The sequence below is a fragment of the Suricata suricatta genome, chromosome 14 (genome assembly GCF_006229205.1).
Source record: "Suricata suricatta isolate VVHF042 chromosome 14, meerkat_22Aug2017_6uvM2_HiC, whole genome shotgun sequence".
Classification (NCBI taxonomy): domain Eukaryota; kingdom Metazoa; phylum Chordata; class Mammalia; order Carnivora; family Herpestidae; genus Suricata; species Suricata suricatta.
This window is the reverse complement of record NC_043713.1, coordinates 82,808,598-82,821,376: the sequence shown is the minus strand read 5'-3', so window position 1 is coordinate 82,821,376 and position 12,779 is coordinate 82,808,598. Positions and strand designations below refer to the sequence as shown.

At 49.9% G+C, this 12,779-nt stretch overlaps 1 protein-coding gene across 3 annotated transcripts in view; it reads right to left on the bottom strand.

Moving 5' to 3' along the window:
- Nucleotides 1-228: 228 nt before the first annotated feature.
- Nucleotides 229-12,779, bottom strand: part of LRRC43 (leucine rich repeat containing 43) — a 16,284-nt gene continuing 3,733 nt past the window's right edge. The window contains exons 4-11 of one of the 3 annotated variants that reach the window (XM_029922275.1): nucleotides 10,728-10,966; nucleotides 9,903-10,090; nucleotides 9,191-9,420; nucleotides 7,323-7,464; nucleotides 7,063-7,188; nucleotides 6,743-6,931; nucleotides 6,393-6,426; nucleotides 229-540 (exon numbers count right to left, since the gene is read on the bottom strand). In XM_029922275.1, coding sequence (XP_029778135.1) covers nucleotides 449-540; nucleotides 6,393-6,426; nucleotides 6,743-6,931; nucleotides 7,063-7,188; nucleotides 7,323-7,464; nucleotides 9,191-9,420; nucleotides 9,903-10,090; nucleotides 10,728-10,966 — 1,240 coding nt within the window. In that variant the 3' untranslated portion in view covers nucleotides 229-448. Of the gene's footprint in view, nucleotides 541-6,392; nucleotides 6,427-6,742; nucleotides 6,932-7,032; nucleotides 7,189-7,322; nucleotides 7,465-9,190; nucleotides 9,421-9,902; nucleotides 10,091-10,727; nucleotides 10,967-12,779 lie in introns of all 3 variants that reach the window. The other 2 variants (XM_029922277.1, XM_029922276.1) reach the window with 2 other exon arrangements.

Here is a 12,779-nt window from a genome sequence, read left to right as displayed (position 1 = left end):
CCCTGAAACGCAAAGCTGCCCTTCGAGGCAGGGGAGCGCGGCTTCGTTGTCAGACTCCCACGTGGGTCGTGAGCGTGGGAAGGAATACGGTGAAGTCACACCTCGTCAGATCAGCTAACCAGGCGCAGCTGCTGGAGATGAGCTGGCCACGTGTGGCTCGGAACAGTTTTCTCTTGAAAGAACGCTGGCAAACACCATTATTCAGACGCGGATATTTGGTAGATATTTGGTAAAAAGCAAATTTAGGAAGGTTGGCATTGCAGGAGAAACAACGGAAAACATTTTGATAAACTTAGGACATTTGCGCTTTCAAGTAGAAATTAGAATTTTGGAACATCGACCGCATCTGCCACTGTGAACTTAACAGTTTCCCAATACTCCAAGACCTTCCTAATGATATGGATGCTGATGAAGAGTATGGTTTTTGGATAGTGTTTAATGAAATGTGTCAACAATTGGAAGATCTGCCTAACTCTGTCAACCGGTATTTCACAAATAACCAATGCCTGACGTCACAGATTGTGCAGGGGCAAGATAGCCCTTCAAAATGCAAAAAAAAAAAAAAAAAAGGCAATGTAAACCAATGGGTTTTAAGATAACTATGCAAAAATTATAGATTCGGTATTCACACAGTAACAGCCTTTAAAAACTAGTCAAATTTGACAATGTCTAAGAAAGATATCCAGTTATTTGAAAGCCTATTAAAACAGTCCCTACTTTTCCAGTTCCTCGCCCCTGTGAGATTGGATTTTCTCCATACACTACAACCACAGCAACAGCTCACAAGAGATTAGGGGCTGCAGGAGCAGCTATTCAAGTATAACCATCCTCAATTAAGCCAGACAGTAAAGAAGTTCGCAAAAGAGTAAAAAAAAAAAAAAAAAAAAAAAAAAAAAAAAAAAAAAAAAAAAAAAAAAAAAAAAAAAAAAAAAAAAAAAAAAAAGTAAGACCATCTTAACCCCATAGCTTGATTATAAATCATGTCCATATTTGTATGGATCTCGAAGTACAGCAGTGCACATCATTTGTTCCATTTCTTAAAATTTTTTTCTTTTTTAACATTTATTCATTTTTGAGAGAGAGATAAAGTGTAAATGGGAGAGCGGGAGAGAGAGAGGGAGACACAGATTTCAAAGCAGGCTCCTGGCTCCCAGCTGTCAGCACAGAGCCCGTTGCAGGGTGGGAACCGACAAACTGTGAGAGCCTGACCTGAGCCACCCAGGCGCCCCTCTTTGTTCTTTTTTAAAGCTGTTTTGACTATTCCAGATCCTTTGAATTTCCATATAATTTTAGAATCAGCTTGCTGATTTCTACCCCAAAAAAATCCCCCCAGAATTATGATTGCAATCAGGTTGAAGCATATCAATCTGAGGAAAAGCAACATCTTTACAATCCTGAATCTTCCTATCCATGTACATACTTATCCCATTTAAGTCTTTGATTTCTCTCAGCAACATTTTGTAGTTTTCAGTATATAGAACTTCCACATCCTTAAATGTATCCCTATTTCCTATTTTTCAGTGGCATTGAAAATGATATTGTTTTTAATTTCAGCATCTAATTGTTCATTGTAAATATATGGAAATAAAATTAATTTTTGAATACTGATCCTGTATCATGCAACCCTGCAAACTCACTTATCAGCTTTAGCTTTTCTAATTACAGGTATGCAGTGCTATATTTTTCTATAAATACTGTTTTAGTTATACCCTACTAATTTTGATGTTTTATCTTTTCGTTTTCATTGAGTTCAAAATATTTTCTAATTTTCTTTTTTATTTCTTCTTTAACCTATAGGCTATTTAGAAGTATGTTATTTAGGGGTGCCTGGATGGCTCAGTTGGTTGAGCATCCGGCTTGGGCTCAGGTCACGACCTTGCGGTTCACGGTTCCAGCCCTGCAGCAGGCTCCCGCTGACAGCTCAGAGCCTGGAGACTGCTTCAGATTCTGTCTCTGTCTCTCTCTGCCCCTCCCCCGCTCGCACTCTGTCTCTCTCTCAAGAAAAAACATTAAAATTTTTTTTAAAACATTAAAACTTTTTAAAAAGAATTGTTTAAAAAAATTGAGGAATCTTACAAATATCCATCTGTTACTGATTTCTAATTTAACTCCCCTGTGGTTATAGAGAATAGGATACTTTGAATGTCTTGAATTGTTTTAAACTTATTGAGACTTCATTTATGGCCCAGATTATAGAATATCTCAGTTCTGTGTGCACTTAAAGAAAGCGTAGCCTCCTGTTGGGTGGGGTACTCTATAGATGTCAGTTACCTCAAGTTGATTAGCAGTGCGATTCAAGTCTACATCCTTAATGATTTTCTGTCTACTTGTTCTGTCAATTACTTAGGCAGGTGTATTGAAATCTCTGAATATAATTTTGGATTTGTCTATTGCTCCTTATAGTTCTATCAGTTTTTGTTTCATATATTTTCAAGCTCAATTATTAGCTGCATACATGCTTAGGATTGTTATATCCTCCTGACTCCCTTATTATGAAATAATCCTCTTTACCCCTGGTAATAGTATTTCTCTGAAGCCCATTATATCTGATATTAATAGTTGCTATTTTTTAATTAGTGTTAGCATGAATATCTCCATATTTTTAATATTTTTTATCTTTAAAGTGGGTTTGACATATGGTTGCATCTTTTTTATCCAATTTGATCATCTCTGCCTTTTAATTGGGCATTTAGACCATTTATATTTAATGTGATAATTGATATGATTAGGTTTAAGTCTACCATCTTATTTGTTTTCTATTAACTTACATGTTCTCTGGTTTTGTTTCATCCTTTTAGAATAACTGTCTTTATAATCCCTCTCGTCTCTCCTTTGTTGGCTTATTAGCTAGAATTCTTTGTTATGTCATTTTTTGTGGTTTTAGAATTTATAATAAATATCTTTAACTTATCCTAGTCTGGCTTCAAGTGCTATTATACCACGTCACATAGAAATAGGAAACTTTTGGGGCACCTGGGTGGCTCAGTCGGTTGGGCCTCTGACTTTGGCTCAAGTCAGATCTCACATTCATGGGTTTGAGCCCCACATCAGGCTCTGTGCTGACTGCTAGCTCAGAGCCTGGAGCCTGCTTCCGGCTCTGTGTCTCCTTCTCTCTCTACCCCTCCCCCTCTCTTGCTTGCTCTCCGTATCAAAAATAAATAAAAAACATTAAAAAATTAAGAAAATAAAAGAAATAGGAAACTTTCAATGATACATTTCCATTTTTTCCTTACTCCCACTTCTAGCCTTTTTGCTATTGTTGTACATTCTATTGGTTATAAATATACTTTTAAATATATATACATATTATATATTTTTTATATAATATATATTTTGTATATATTTTATAAAATATTTTTTCATTAAACTATTAACTGTAATTTAAACATAAATAAGAAAGGAGTCTATTTATTCACAATTACCATTTTCAATGCTCTTGATTTCTTTGTGCAGATCCATATCCATCTAGTATTTTCTTCTCCTTAAAGAACTACTTTTAACATTTCTTGCAGTACAAGTATGCTGGTGATGCATTCTCTCAGCATGTCTAGAAAAGTTCACTTCACCTTTGTTTTTGGAATAGTTTTGTTGGCTAAAGAATTTTAAGTTTATTATTTTTCTTTGAGTGTTTAAGACTTCCTCCACTGTCTTCTATTGGGCATTTTCCTGATGACAAATCTGATGTCATCATATCTTTATTCTTCTGTATATGTCTTTATCACTTATTTTAAGCAGTTTTATTATCTAGCTTGGTTTTGTTTTCTTCATACTTCTTGTGTTTCGAGTTTGCTGAACTTTTTGTATTGGTATATTGATATTTTCCATCTAATTTGAAGGAAAAGTTTCAGCAATTATTTAACTACATGGACATCGTTTCCTTTGAATTTGAAAATTCACTGATGCTCCATTTTTTTCCAGCCATCTTCCTGAGTTTAATTGTGGATAGTTTCTACTGCTTACAGTTTACTGATTTTTTTTTCTGAATTGTCTAATATCCCATTAATCCCAGTGAATGTAGTTTTAATGTGACATAGTTTTCGTCTCTAAAAGTTTATCTTCCATATTGCTACATACAACTATCAATCTTTCCTTTAGCTTCTTAGATATATGTAATATAATTATAGCAACTTCTTTAATGTGCTTGTCTACTAATTCTAACATGTAATTTCTGAGTCCATCATAAATAATAAATTCTCATTATATATTAAATTTTCTTGTTTTTTTAAATGCCTGGTAGTTTTTCTGTTGGATAGAAGACATGAATTTTAGCTTGGGTACCATTTTTGTGTGCCTTCCAATATCTTTGGGTTTTGCTTTCAGATATGGTTAAATTTGATCGTTCAAGGTCTTGCTGTCCCTTCCTGTTTAAAATTTGTAGTGTTCCCCAGGGCACTGTGCTCACTCCTCTTCTCTGTCAACATAAGTGCACATATTTTCATGACTTTAAACACCACTTATAAGCTGATTCATTCATTCATTCAATGTTGATGACCTACTACGCTGGGGGCTGGGGACTGTATGACTTTCAGGGGCGCCGGCTCACCCCTACCCTCTTGCAGTTTCGGTGTAGTGGACAAGGTAAGAGGTAAACCAGGACACAGATTCCCATCTCTATAGTTAGCAGGGTGCTGCGTGCTATGGGTGAAAACAGGATGCTACGAAGCAGCCCACGCTAACCCAGGGATCAGCGCCCCTGAAGAAGGCAACTGAGGCTGAGCTCTGGCAAAAGAAGTAGCTGAGTGAACAGAGAGGCGAGTGCAGGCGGAGCCGTCAAGGCAGAACTCTCGGGGGCGGGGAAGGTGCTTGCGGAACATGGACACTTGATTTTGTGAGGCAGCCCGCAGGAAGTCATGGAAACAATTTCCAGCAGCGAGGGACACAACCAAACCTGCGAACAAAATCGTCCTGGCCGCCTGGCCGGGGAAGGCGGTGGCTGACAGAGCGGCCACAGAGCAGGAGGGGGAGGTGTGGCAAGGTGGCAATTGCGATCGCCAGGCATGGTGGCAAAGGAGGTGGAGTGCCGCCGGGTGACAACAGGCAGGTGAGGGAAAGCCTTCGTGGGCGCTCCCCACACTTGGGCCTCACAGGCCCTGGTGCCCCGGTGACTCTCACACGTGTCTCCTCCACACCAGCTCTAGCATGTCTTGCCTTATACAGGGCTTTTTTTTTTTTAAGGTGAACTTCTTTCCATTGAGATAAAATTCTCTTAGTATTCAACAATTTAACTGTTCTAAAATGTACACTTCTTCTGTGGCTTTTAGTGTATTCACAGTCTTGTAGACCCATCACCATTATTGAATTCCAGGACTTTTCATCCCAGTTTCCAAATGGAAGCCTGGTCCCCGTTAGCGTCACTCCCCACCCCCTGCACCCCGCCCCCGCCCCCGCCCTCTGCAACTACTGATCTGTTCTCTGTCTCTATGGATTCACCTACTCTGGGCATTTCCCACAGGTGGAATTCTACAGTATGTGACCTTCTGTGTCTGGCTTCTTTCACTCTGCATCCTGTTTTCAAGGTTCCTCCGTGTTGCACACGTGTGGCGCCTCACTCTCGGTGGCTGGGTAACCCCCGTGGCATGCATATCGACGTCCTCCCACGGAACTCCTCCGGGGACGGACATTGGGCTGTTCCCACTTTTTAGCTGTTGGGACCGGTGCTGCTCTGACTTCGCCTTGGACCTCCCGGCCGGTCCCCCGTCTCCTAGCGCTCCTTCCAAGCTAGATGCTTCTTTCTAAAACTCAAATCTAAAATTGACCTGTTTCAGACACTTCAGTGACTGTCCCTTGCTCATAGAGCAAGTGCAGGCTCCTGGGTGGGCACACACGCCCAGATGGCCGCAGAGTCCTGTCCCAGCTGCAGCCCCCTATGTCACCTCGCCCTGGCTCCGGCCCTCAGCATAACCCACGGCAGGCTGCTCCTGTCTCGGGCCTGCGGGAAAGGGGTTTGGTCCTCAGGGGGGCATGGCCTTCCCACTGGCCAGAAGACACAATTCTCCATTCTTCCATTTCTTTGGTCCCAAGTCGGGCTGAGCCTTCCCCAGGCCCTGCTGCAGTCTGAATGTTTGTGTCGCTGCCAACTTCACATGTTGAAATTCTAACCCCCAAAAGCGATGGTATTAGGAGGCGGGGCCTCGCGAGTGGGCCGAGTGTCCTGACAAAGGAGGCTCCCGAGCGGCAGGAAGGTGCTGGCTCTGGCCCAGGGAGAGGCCCTTACCTAAGATGGCGGCACCTCGGCCTTACACTCTGCAGCGGCCCGAGTGCGGGAAGACATGTGTGCTGTTTAAAAGCCTCCCCCCCGGCGCCCTGGGTGTGACGTCCCGTTAGAGTGGCCCGGCTAGACGGCGGTCCTCAATAACCACTCCCCGCTCTCAGCTACCACCGCTAAGGCTCACCTTTTTTAGCTTTCTTGCTCTTGGTCTTTGAATCCTGAGAGAAAGAACCACAGCGTGAGAGCGGCGGGCACCGGGGAGGGGGCGCTGTCCTGCCCAGAAGGCAGGGCCGCTCTTCCCTGGCTCCCCACACCTGAGAAGGCTGCCCGAGGGGCCAGTAACCCCGCGGGCGGGGAGTGGGGCACTGCCACCCAACCTAGGGAGAGGCCTTCCCCCTCCCTGGGCACCCCGGGGCCCCGCCAGCGCGGAGGCTTCCGGAGGGGGCTGGGAGGCTGAGAGGGCCCCCCCACCAGAACCCTTCCCTGCCCGGCACCGGTTTGGTGGGGAGGGGCGTGGCAGAGGCCCTACCGTACCCTGAGAGACGTCAGCCTGTCAGTTTCCAAGGTGCAGATCACCCCGAAGTTGCACACCTCGGACACTAGCGGCTCCCCGGCCAGCAGGGGCTCCAGGACCACCAGGCCGCTGTCCAGCACCCGCAGGATGGGCGGGTCCTGGCGGAGCTCCTTAGGAAGCTCTTTCTTCTTCTTGGGTCCCTTCTGTTCCTGTGGGGAGAGGCCAGGACAGTGGACAGGGCCCAGCAGGGACAGTGCCCAGAGTGCCCACGGCCACCTCACCCCAGGATACTTGGCAGCCAGGCTGGTACCTTCGCCACCTCTTTCTCCCCTTTCCTTGCCTTGTCCTTCTCGTCTTTCCCCTTCTTGTCTTTCTCCTCCTTCCCCTTCTTGTCCTTGTCCCCTTTCCCTTTCTTGGCAGGCAACGTAACGTCCACAGGGGGCATTGCCGCAGGCCAGGAGAGAATCTGGGGACAGCCAGGTGGCCACGAGTGAACACAGGCCAGCCTGGGGCTGGCTGGGACCAAGCTGACAAGGGAACGTGGCCCCCCAGCACCCTGACAGAAGACCAGGAGACAGGAAGGGGGTCCCGGCCACCCACCTTCTCCTCCACGATGGTCACTGTGGTTCCCGCCAGCAGGAAAGCCTTGAGCGCCACCAGGTCCTTGAGTGTGTGCTGCATCTTATAGTCGCAGGGGATGACATCGGTCCAGGGCTTGTGGACAGTGCTGAAGAGAACAGTCCTTGGGGAGGGGGATGAAGACAGGGGACCCATCACCCTGGAGGTGGTGGCGGGGGGCCAGGACCAGGCCTTTGAGAAGACATGTGCACGCCACACGGCGGGAGCTGAGGCCGGACACAAAGGATTCCTGCCTGATGACACGTATCAGGATCTGAGGGAGGCAAACTAGTGACTGGTGTCAGTGGACAGCGACCCTGGGGAGAAGGCAGGGGCCTAGGGAGTCTTCAGAGGTTCTGTGTTGTCTCGTGTCAAGGTCAGGGCTAGCTGGTGTCCTAATCATCTGGCTTTAAAGGAGATATTTGTCTATGTGTGTGGTACACTTCAATCATTTATTTTTTTTAATGGTAGAACAGTTCTGTGTGTCCACAACCACATGGAGAATCAGCAAATTTCAAATTGATACACAGAAGTCTATTTTTTGAAAAAAAATGATACGAGTATGTATGTATGTTCATATATATGAGTATATAAGAACAAATAGAGAAAATATGCACAAAATTATTAAGAACAATTCATTCTGGGGGTGCCTGGGTGGCTCAGTGGGTTGAGTGTCCAACTCTTGATTTTGGCTCAGGTCATGATCCCAGGGTCATGAGATCGAGCCCCGCGTCAGGCTCCGTGTTGAGTGTGGAGCCTGCTTGGGATTTTCTCTTTCTCTTTCTTTCTCTCTCTCTCTCTCCTTCCACCTTGCCCCTTCCTTGCTGTCTCTCTCTAAAATAAGAATAATAAAGAGCAGTTCATTCTGGGGGCCTGGCTGGGATAGAGCCTACTTTAAAAAGAAACAGAAAGGGGTAATTCATGCTATAGGATGTTAGACAGATGCAGGAGAAGAAACATATTTTCTAATTTACATATTTTTAAAGCAGAATTATTTGTGGCTCTTTTTGTCTGTTTTTCCAAAAATTCAACACCAATAACCACAAGATCATCAGCTACGGTTGACTGAGGTGCCTGACATGGGGGTGGCTGGCTGCCCTCCCCTTCTCTCTGGCCGCTTCCCTGGTTCTGTCCCCCGCAGGAACACAGCCCAAGGGGCTGGGCCACTGCAGCTCCCCCATATTCTCCACAAACCCTTGCAGTTTACCTTCGGTCGAATTTTGTAAAAAAGAAACCCAGGGGTGCCTGGGTGGCTCCGTTGAGCATCTCACTCTTGATCTCAGCTCAGGTCTTGAATTCAAGCCCATATTGGCAGCATCATCATCACCATAAATTATTTAATAAATAAACCCAAACCAGGCTCAATGTTTTGAAATTAATCACAAAAATCCGTTAATAGAGCTTTGATACCTAATGAAAAGTGACCCTAAGTTCTTGTAAACTTCTTCATGGAAAGACTTCATCAGGTAAGACCAGCGATGGCCGCGAGGCCCTGAAGCGGACTAGACGGGCCTAAGGAGGGTAAGAAAGAGCCCGCTGCTCCGGCTGGCAGTTCCAGGCCAGGTGTGGGGTGCCAGGGTCAATTCCACGGGCTAAGAAGTTAAACTGAGAATGTTCTCCACTCTGAGAGCTAAAATGGTAAGCACTGCCCGTCTGGTGCCTGAGAAATGCCCGCGCAGAACACCTGGAGGCCGGGAAGAGCCATCAGCTGCCCTGGGCAGAGGGAAGGACGGAGAGAAGGGCTCAGGGTGCCCGACGCACCACAGCTGCACCCACGCAGCGGGCCTGTGCTTCGGCCTCTCCTGCGGGGCCGGAGTGAGGGGCGGGGGAGGAAGGGGCTCGGTCCTTACCCTGGGGAGGGGCACAGCCGGGGGTCTATCCGTGGCCGCAGCTTGGCCAGCTCTTCCGCGGAGTCGGCCACCCCGGGCAAGGGCTCCGACCCGCCCGACGCGAGCGAGGTCTCGAGCTCTCCCGACTGAGAGGTCAGCCCGGACCCTGCAGAGTCCTCGTGCTCTTCGACGACCTCTTCTTTGGGAACGTCCTCGCCCAGCTGCACGGTGCTGAGCAAAGGCCTGACGATCTGCGGGAGAGACCACACAGCAGCCTGGGCCGCGGTGCACGTGCAGCGCCAGCAGGCACAGACTTGGGAAAACGCCCCTCCTGGGAGAACTGCCTTAGGAGTATGAACAGTGACAGTCCCTGCGGGAGCCAGGGTGTCCCCCAGGCCTCCGGGCTGGACGATCCCCTGAGATTTGCTTCTGATGGGAAGAGCAGGGGAGGAGCGTGCGGGGCAGGGGTGGGGGGGGCAGCCAGCTGGGTGGTGAGGCCGTCTGCTCACACTTCAAGGGCGAAGGACGGGGTGACGGAGGGAGGCGGCTCAGCCCCAGCAAGAAAGGGGCTGACCGAGCCACTCCCTTCTCGGAGGAGGGCGTGAATTGGAAAGCTCCTGGTGAAGGGGTCCCCAGGGCCCCAAGAAGCTGAGAAGCTGTTCTGCAGGCACAGGACCCCCTGGGGACCCCAGTGCAGGCCAGCCCCCCACCGTCCAGGGCAAGGGTCACACACCTCGGCCAGCACACCACCATATTCACTTCCTTCTCCTTCTTCATCTTCCACAAAGTCATAGGTCACATAATAGCTGTAAGTGATAAATGGGCCTTGGGGCCCTGGTTCCGGGTCTAAGACAGAGGTGTCCTGAACCCCCTTGACGTCTCCAATAGTCACCACGAGCTGTGCCACATGTGCCAAGAGGTCTGCAAGGGAGAACGGACGGCAGTGAGGGGGACAGCGGCAGGGGGCCGGCCCAGCGGGTCCTGGCTTCTCTCCTCCGCTCTGGGCAGGAGCCTCAGAGTTCACAGACTTGGGTTCAAAGCCCAGTTCCGCCAAGTTCAACCAGTCATTTTGGGGTAAGTCCCTTTTTGGTAAGAGACCCCTCTTACGCCTTGTTTTCTGGGTCTGTGTAACGGGACTGGTAGTAGTTTGCAGGGCGGTGACAGATTAAGAACATATGTTATCAGAGCACACACAGAAGGTGGGCTGTTATTGCCAACAGTCTATCATCCTGACCTTGAGAAGGCTCTGATGCAGCTTGTGGCATGGGCCACAAGGGGGTGATCTCAAGCCACCACAACAGTAAAAAAAAAAAATAATAATTTAAAGAATAATTTGCCTAGGATGGTCTCAGCCTCCTTATCACTTCTGTCCCCAAATCCCAATCATAGGGACCAAAAGTCCAGGAGAGACTCTGACCAAGAAGGTGAGCCACACCCAGTTAGGGTTGGGTCAACTGGGGAGTCACAGGGACAGACCCCCAGTTCAATGGTAGACAGGCAGGCAGGGGCTCGGGAGTTGGATGCTGGCCCCGCCCACCTTGCACCTCAGCCCCCTCACCCCCACTGTGGCTGAGCCCCCGGAACTGATGCTTCTCGCTGGGAGACACGGTGATGTCGTCCAGCACGCAGAGCCGGGCCAGGCTGTCGACGGTGAGGCCGCGGTAGTAGGGCAGCAGGGCCAGCGGGTTCCCCTGCAGCAGCAGCAGCCTCAGGCGCGGGAGGGTGGCGAGGCTGGCGAGCATGCCCGGCAGGTCTGTCAGGTCGTTGAAGCTCAGGTCCAGAGAGATGAGGTTGGGCCTGGAAGGGGAGCAGGACCGTCCAGGAGTCCAGAGGCAGGGTGCGCAAAGGGATGGGGACAGGCGGCCGTGGTCGTGCCTCCCCCCACCGCCTGCCCTGCTCAGCAGCCCCCGGCACCCCGGGTCCTAGACAGACAGAAGGCCTGTGCGGAGGGCGGGGTAGGGGCTTCAGCCCGCCCCTCGCCTCACAAGTCAGCTGCCCTTGACTCAAGTTAGCCACCCTGTTGGGAAGCGCTTCTTGGCTCTACTGCCCCCCTCTCTCCATGACACTGCCATCCTCACTGTGACACAGAGATGGCCTTGGTCACATCCTGCCTCCACTGACTTGCATTTACACCGATCTTTTCTTCTCTGTTAAATGCTTGTCCCTCCCCTAGATCCTGACACAGCATTGTGCCACTAGAAGGTTCTCAACAAAGACGGACAGGTTGCCAAGGAAGACAGAAGGAAGCCACATGGGGAGGGGCAGCGAGTGGGGGGTAAGAGAGGGAGGTAGATCAGGGGATCTGGGGATCAGGTGCCTGAAACTGGAGGGGTCTAGAAGCTGGAGGACCCCTCCCAAAGCCAGCTGGCTCGTGGTCACCAGAAGCCGGTTGATGCCTTTCTCGGGGCACACGAGTGAAGCCCGTGCTGGTGAGGACCAAGGAGGCGCCCTCCATCCCAGTCCGGAGAGAGAAGATGGCCACAAAGGGGGCAGGGCCGCTTTCCCGGTGCGCACACCAGAGGGCAGGTCGCTTTCCTCAGCACACGGCCGAGCTCAGGCACGTCCCCTCCCCTCAGGCACTACCCGAGAGCACTTCATGGGGACCAGCACACAGACCGATCAGCACCAGCCTTTCTCAAGAAGACTGGCAACATGTCAGCAAAATCGGGCCACGGCAAGGGCGCCCTCCTTTTGATTTCAAAGCATGTAGGCCTCACATACACCTGGCATGAAGCAGGTTTCCTGGGTTTAGAGTGAGTATGTTTTCCCAATAAAAGAAATCGCCATACCCGGTACTCTGTCCACGCAGCGCGCCTGAAATCAGCCAGCACGGAAAGCACCGAGTGCTGCCCTCCTGTGCTCCATCCCTGCAGCGACCGGCAGGGCGGCAGGGCGAGAAAGGGAGGCAAAGCCTCACTAGGCCAAGACCATGTAGACGAAGCTTGGCAAGAGGGGGAGAAAGAGGAGGAGGAGACTGAGGTTAGAGACGGGCCGGGCCTTCCGGGAGCGCACACAGTTGGGCTTCTCCCGGTTACCCCGAAGAGCGGACAGGATGCTGGCCTATGTCTTCTGCCCCTTCCGAGCCGTGAACCTAGGCCGATGGCTGCCCAGGACGCCGCGACCCTGGAATCCTCACGGCGTGCTCTGAGGGCCTCCCGCGACGGCCTTCCACGGGTCGCCCGGTCCCCTCATACTCCTCAGACCCAGGGTTTCGTTTCCCACAGCTCACCCCCCAGGGAGCCGAGTCACAGCAAGGTGGCCTGCAGGGCGGCTGGGTGCGATTCTGCACCGCACACGCTGGGCACCATACAGGCTCTGGGGGCTCCAACTGGGGCAGGGGTGCTCCCGGCATCTGGGGCGGGTACCAGTGATGCCGCTCACCTCCCTGCAGCGCAGAGGCCGCAGGGCCCAGGTCAGGGAACCCTGCTCGATGGCACCACAGCAAAGGTCTACTTGCGCTTCCCGCCACTTCTCCTAATCCTTGCCTGGGCTTCGGGGGAATGTTTGCTTGTTTGTTAGAGAAACAAATCCTAGCTCTGGAGCTGGCAGCCAACTAGCAGTTATTACAGAAGAGAGCAAAGCTACAAGAGAAAAGAGCAATGCTGGGGAG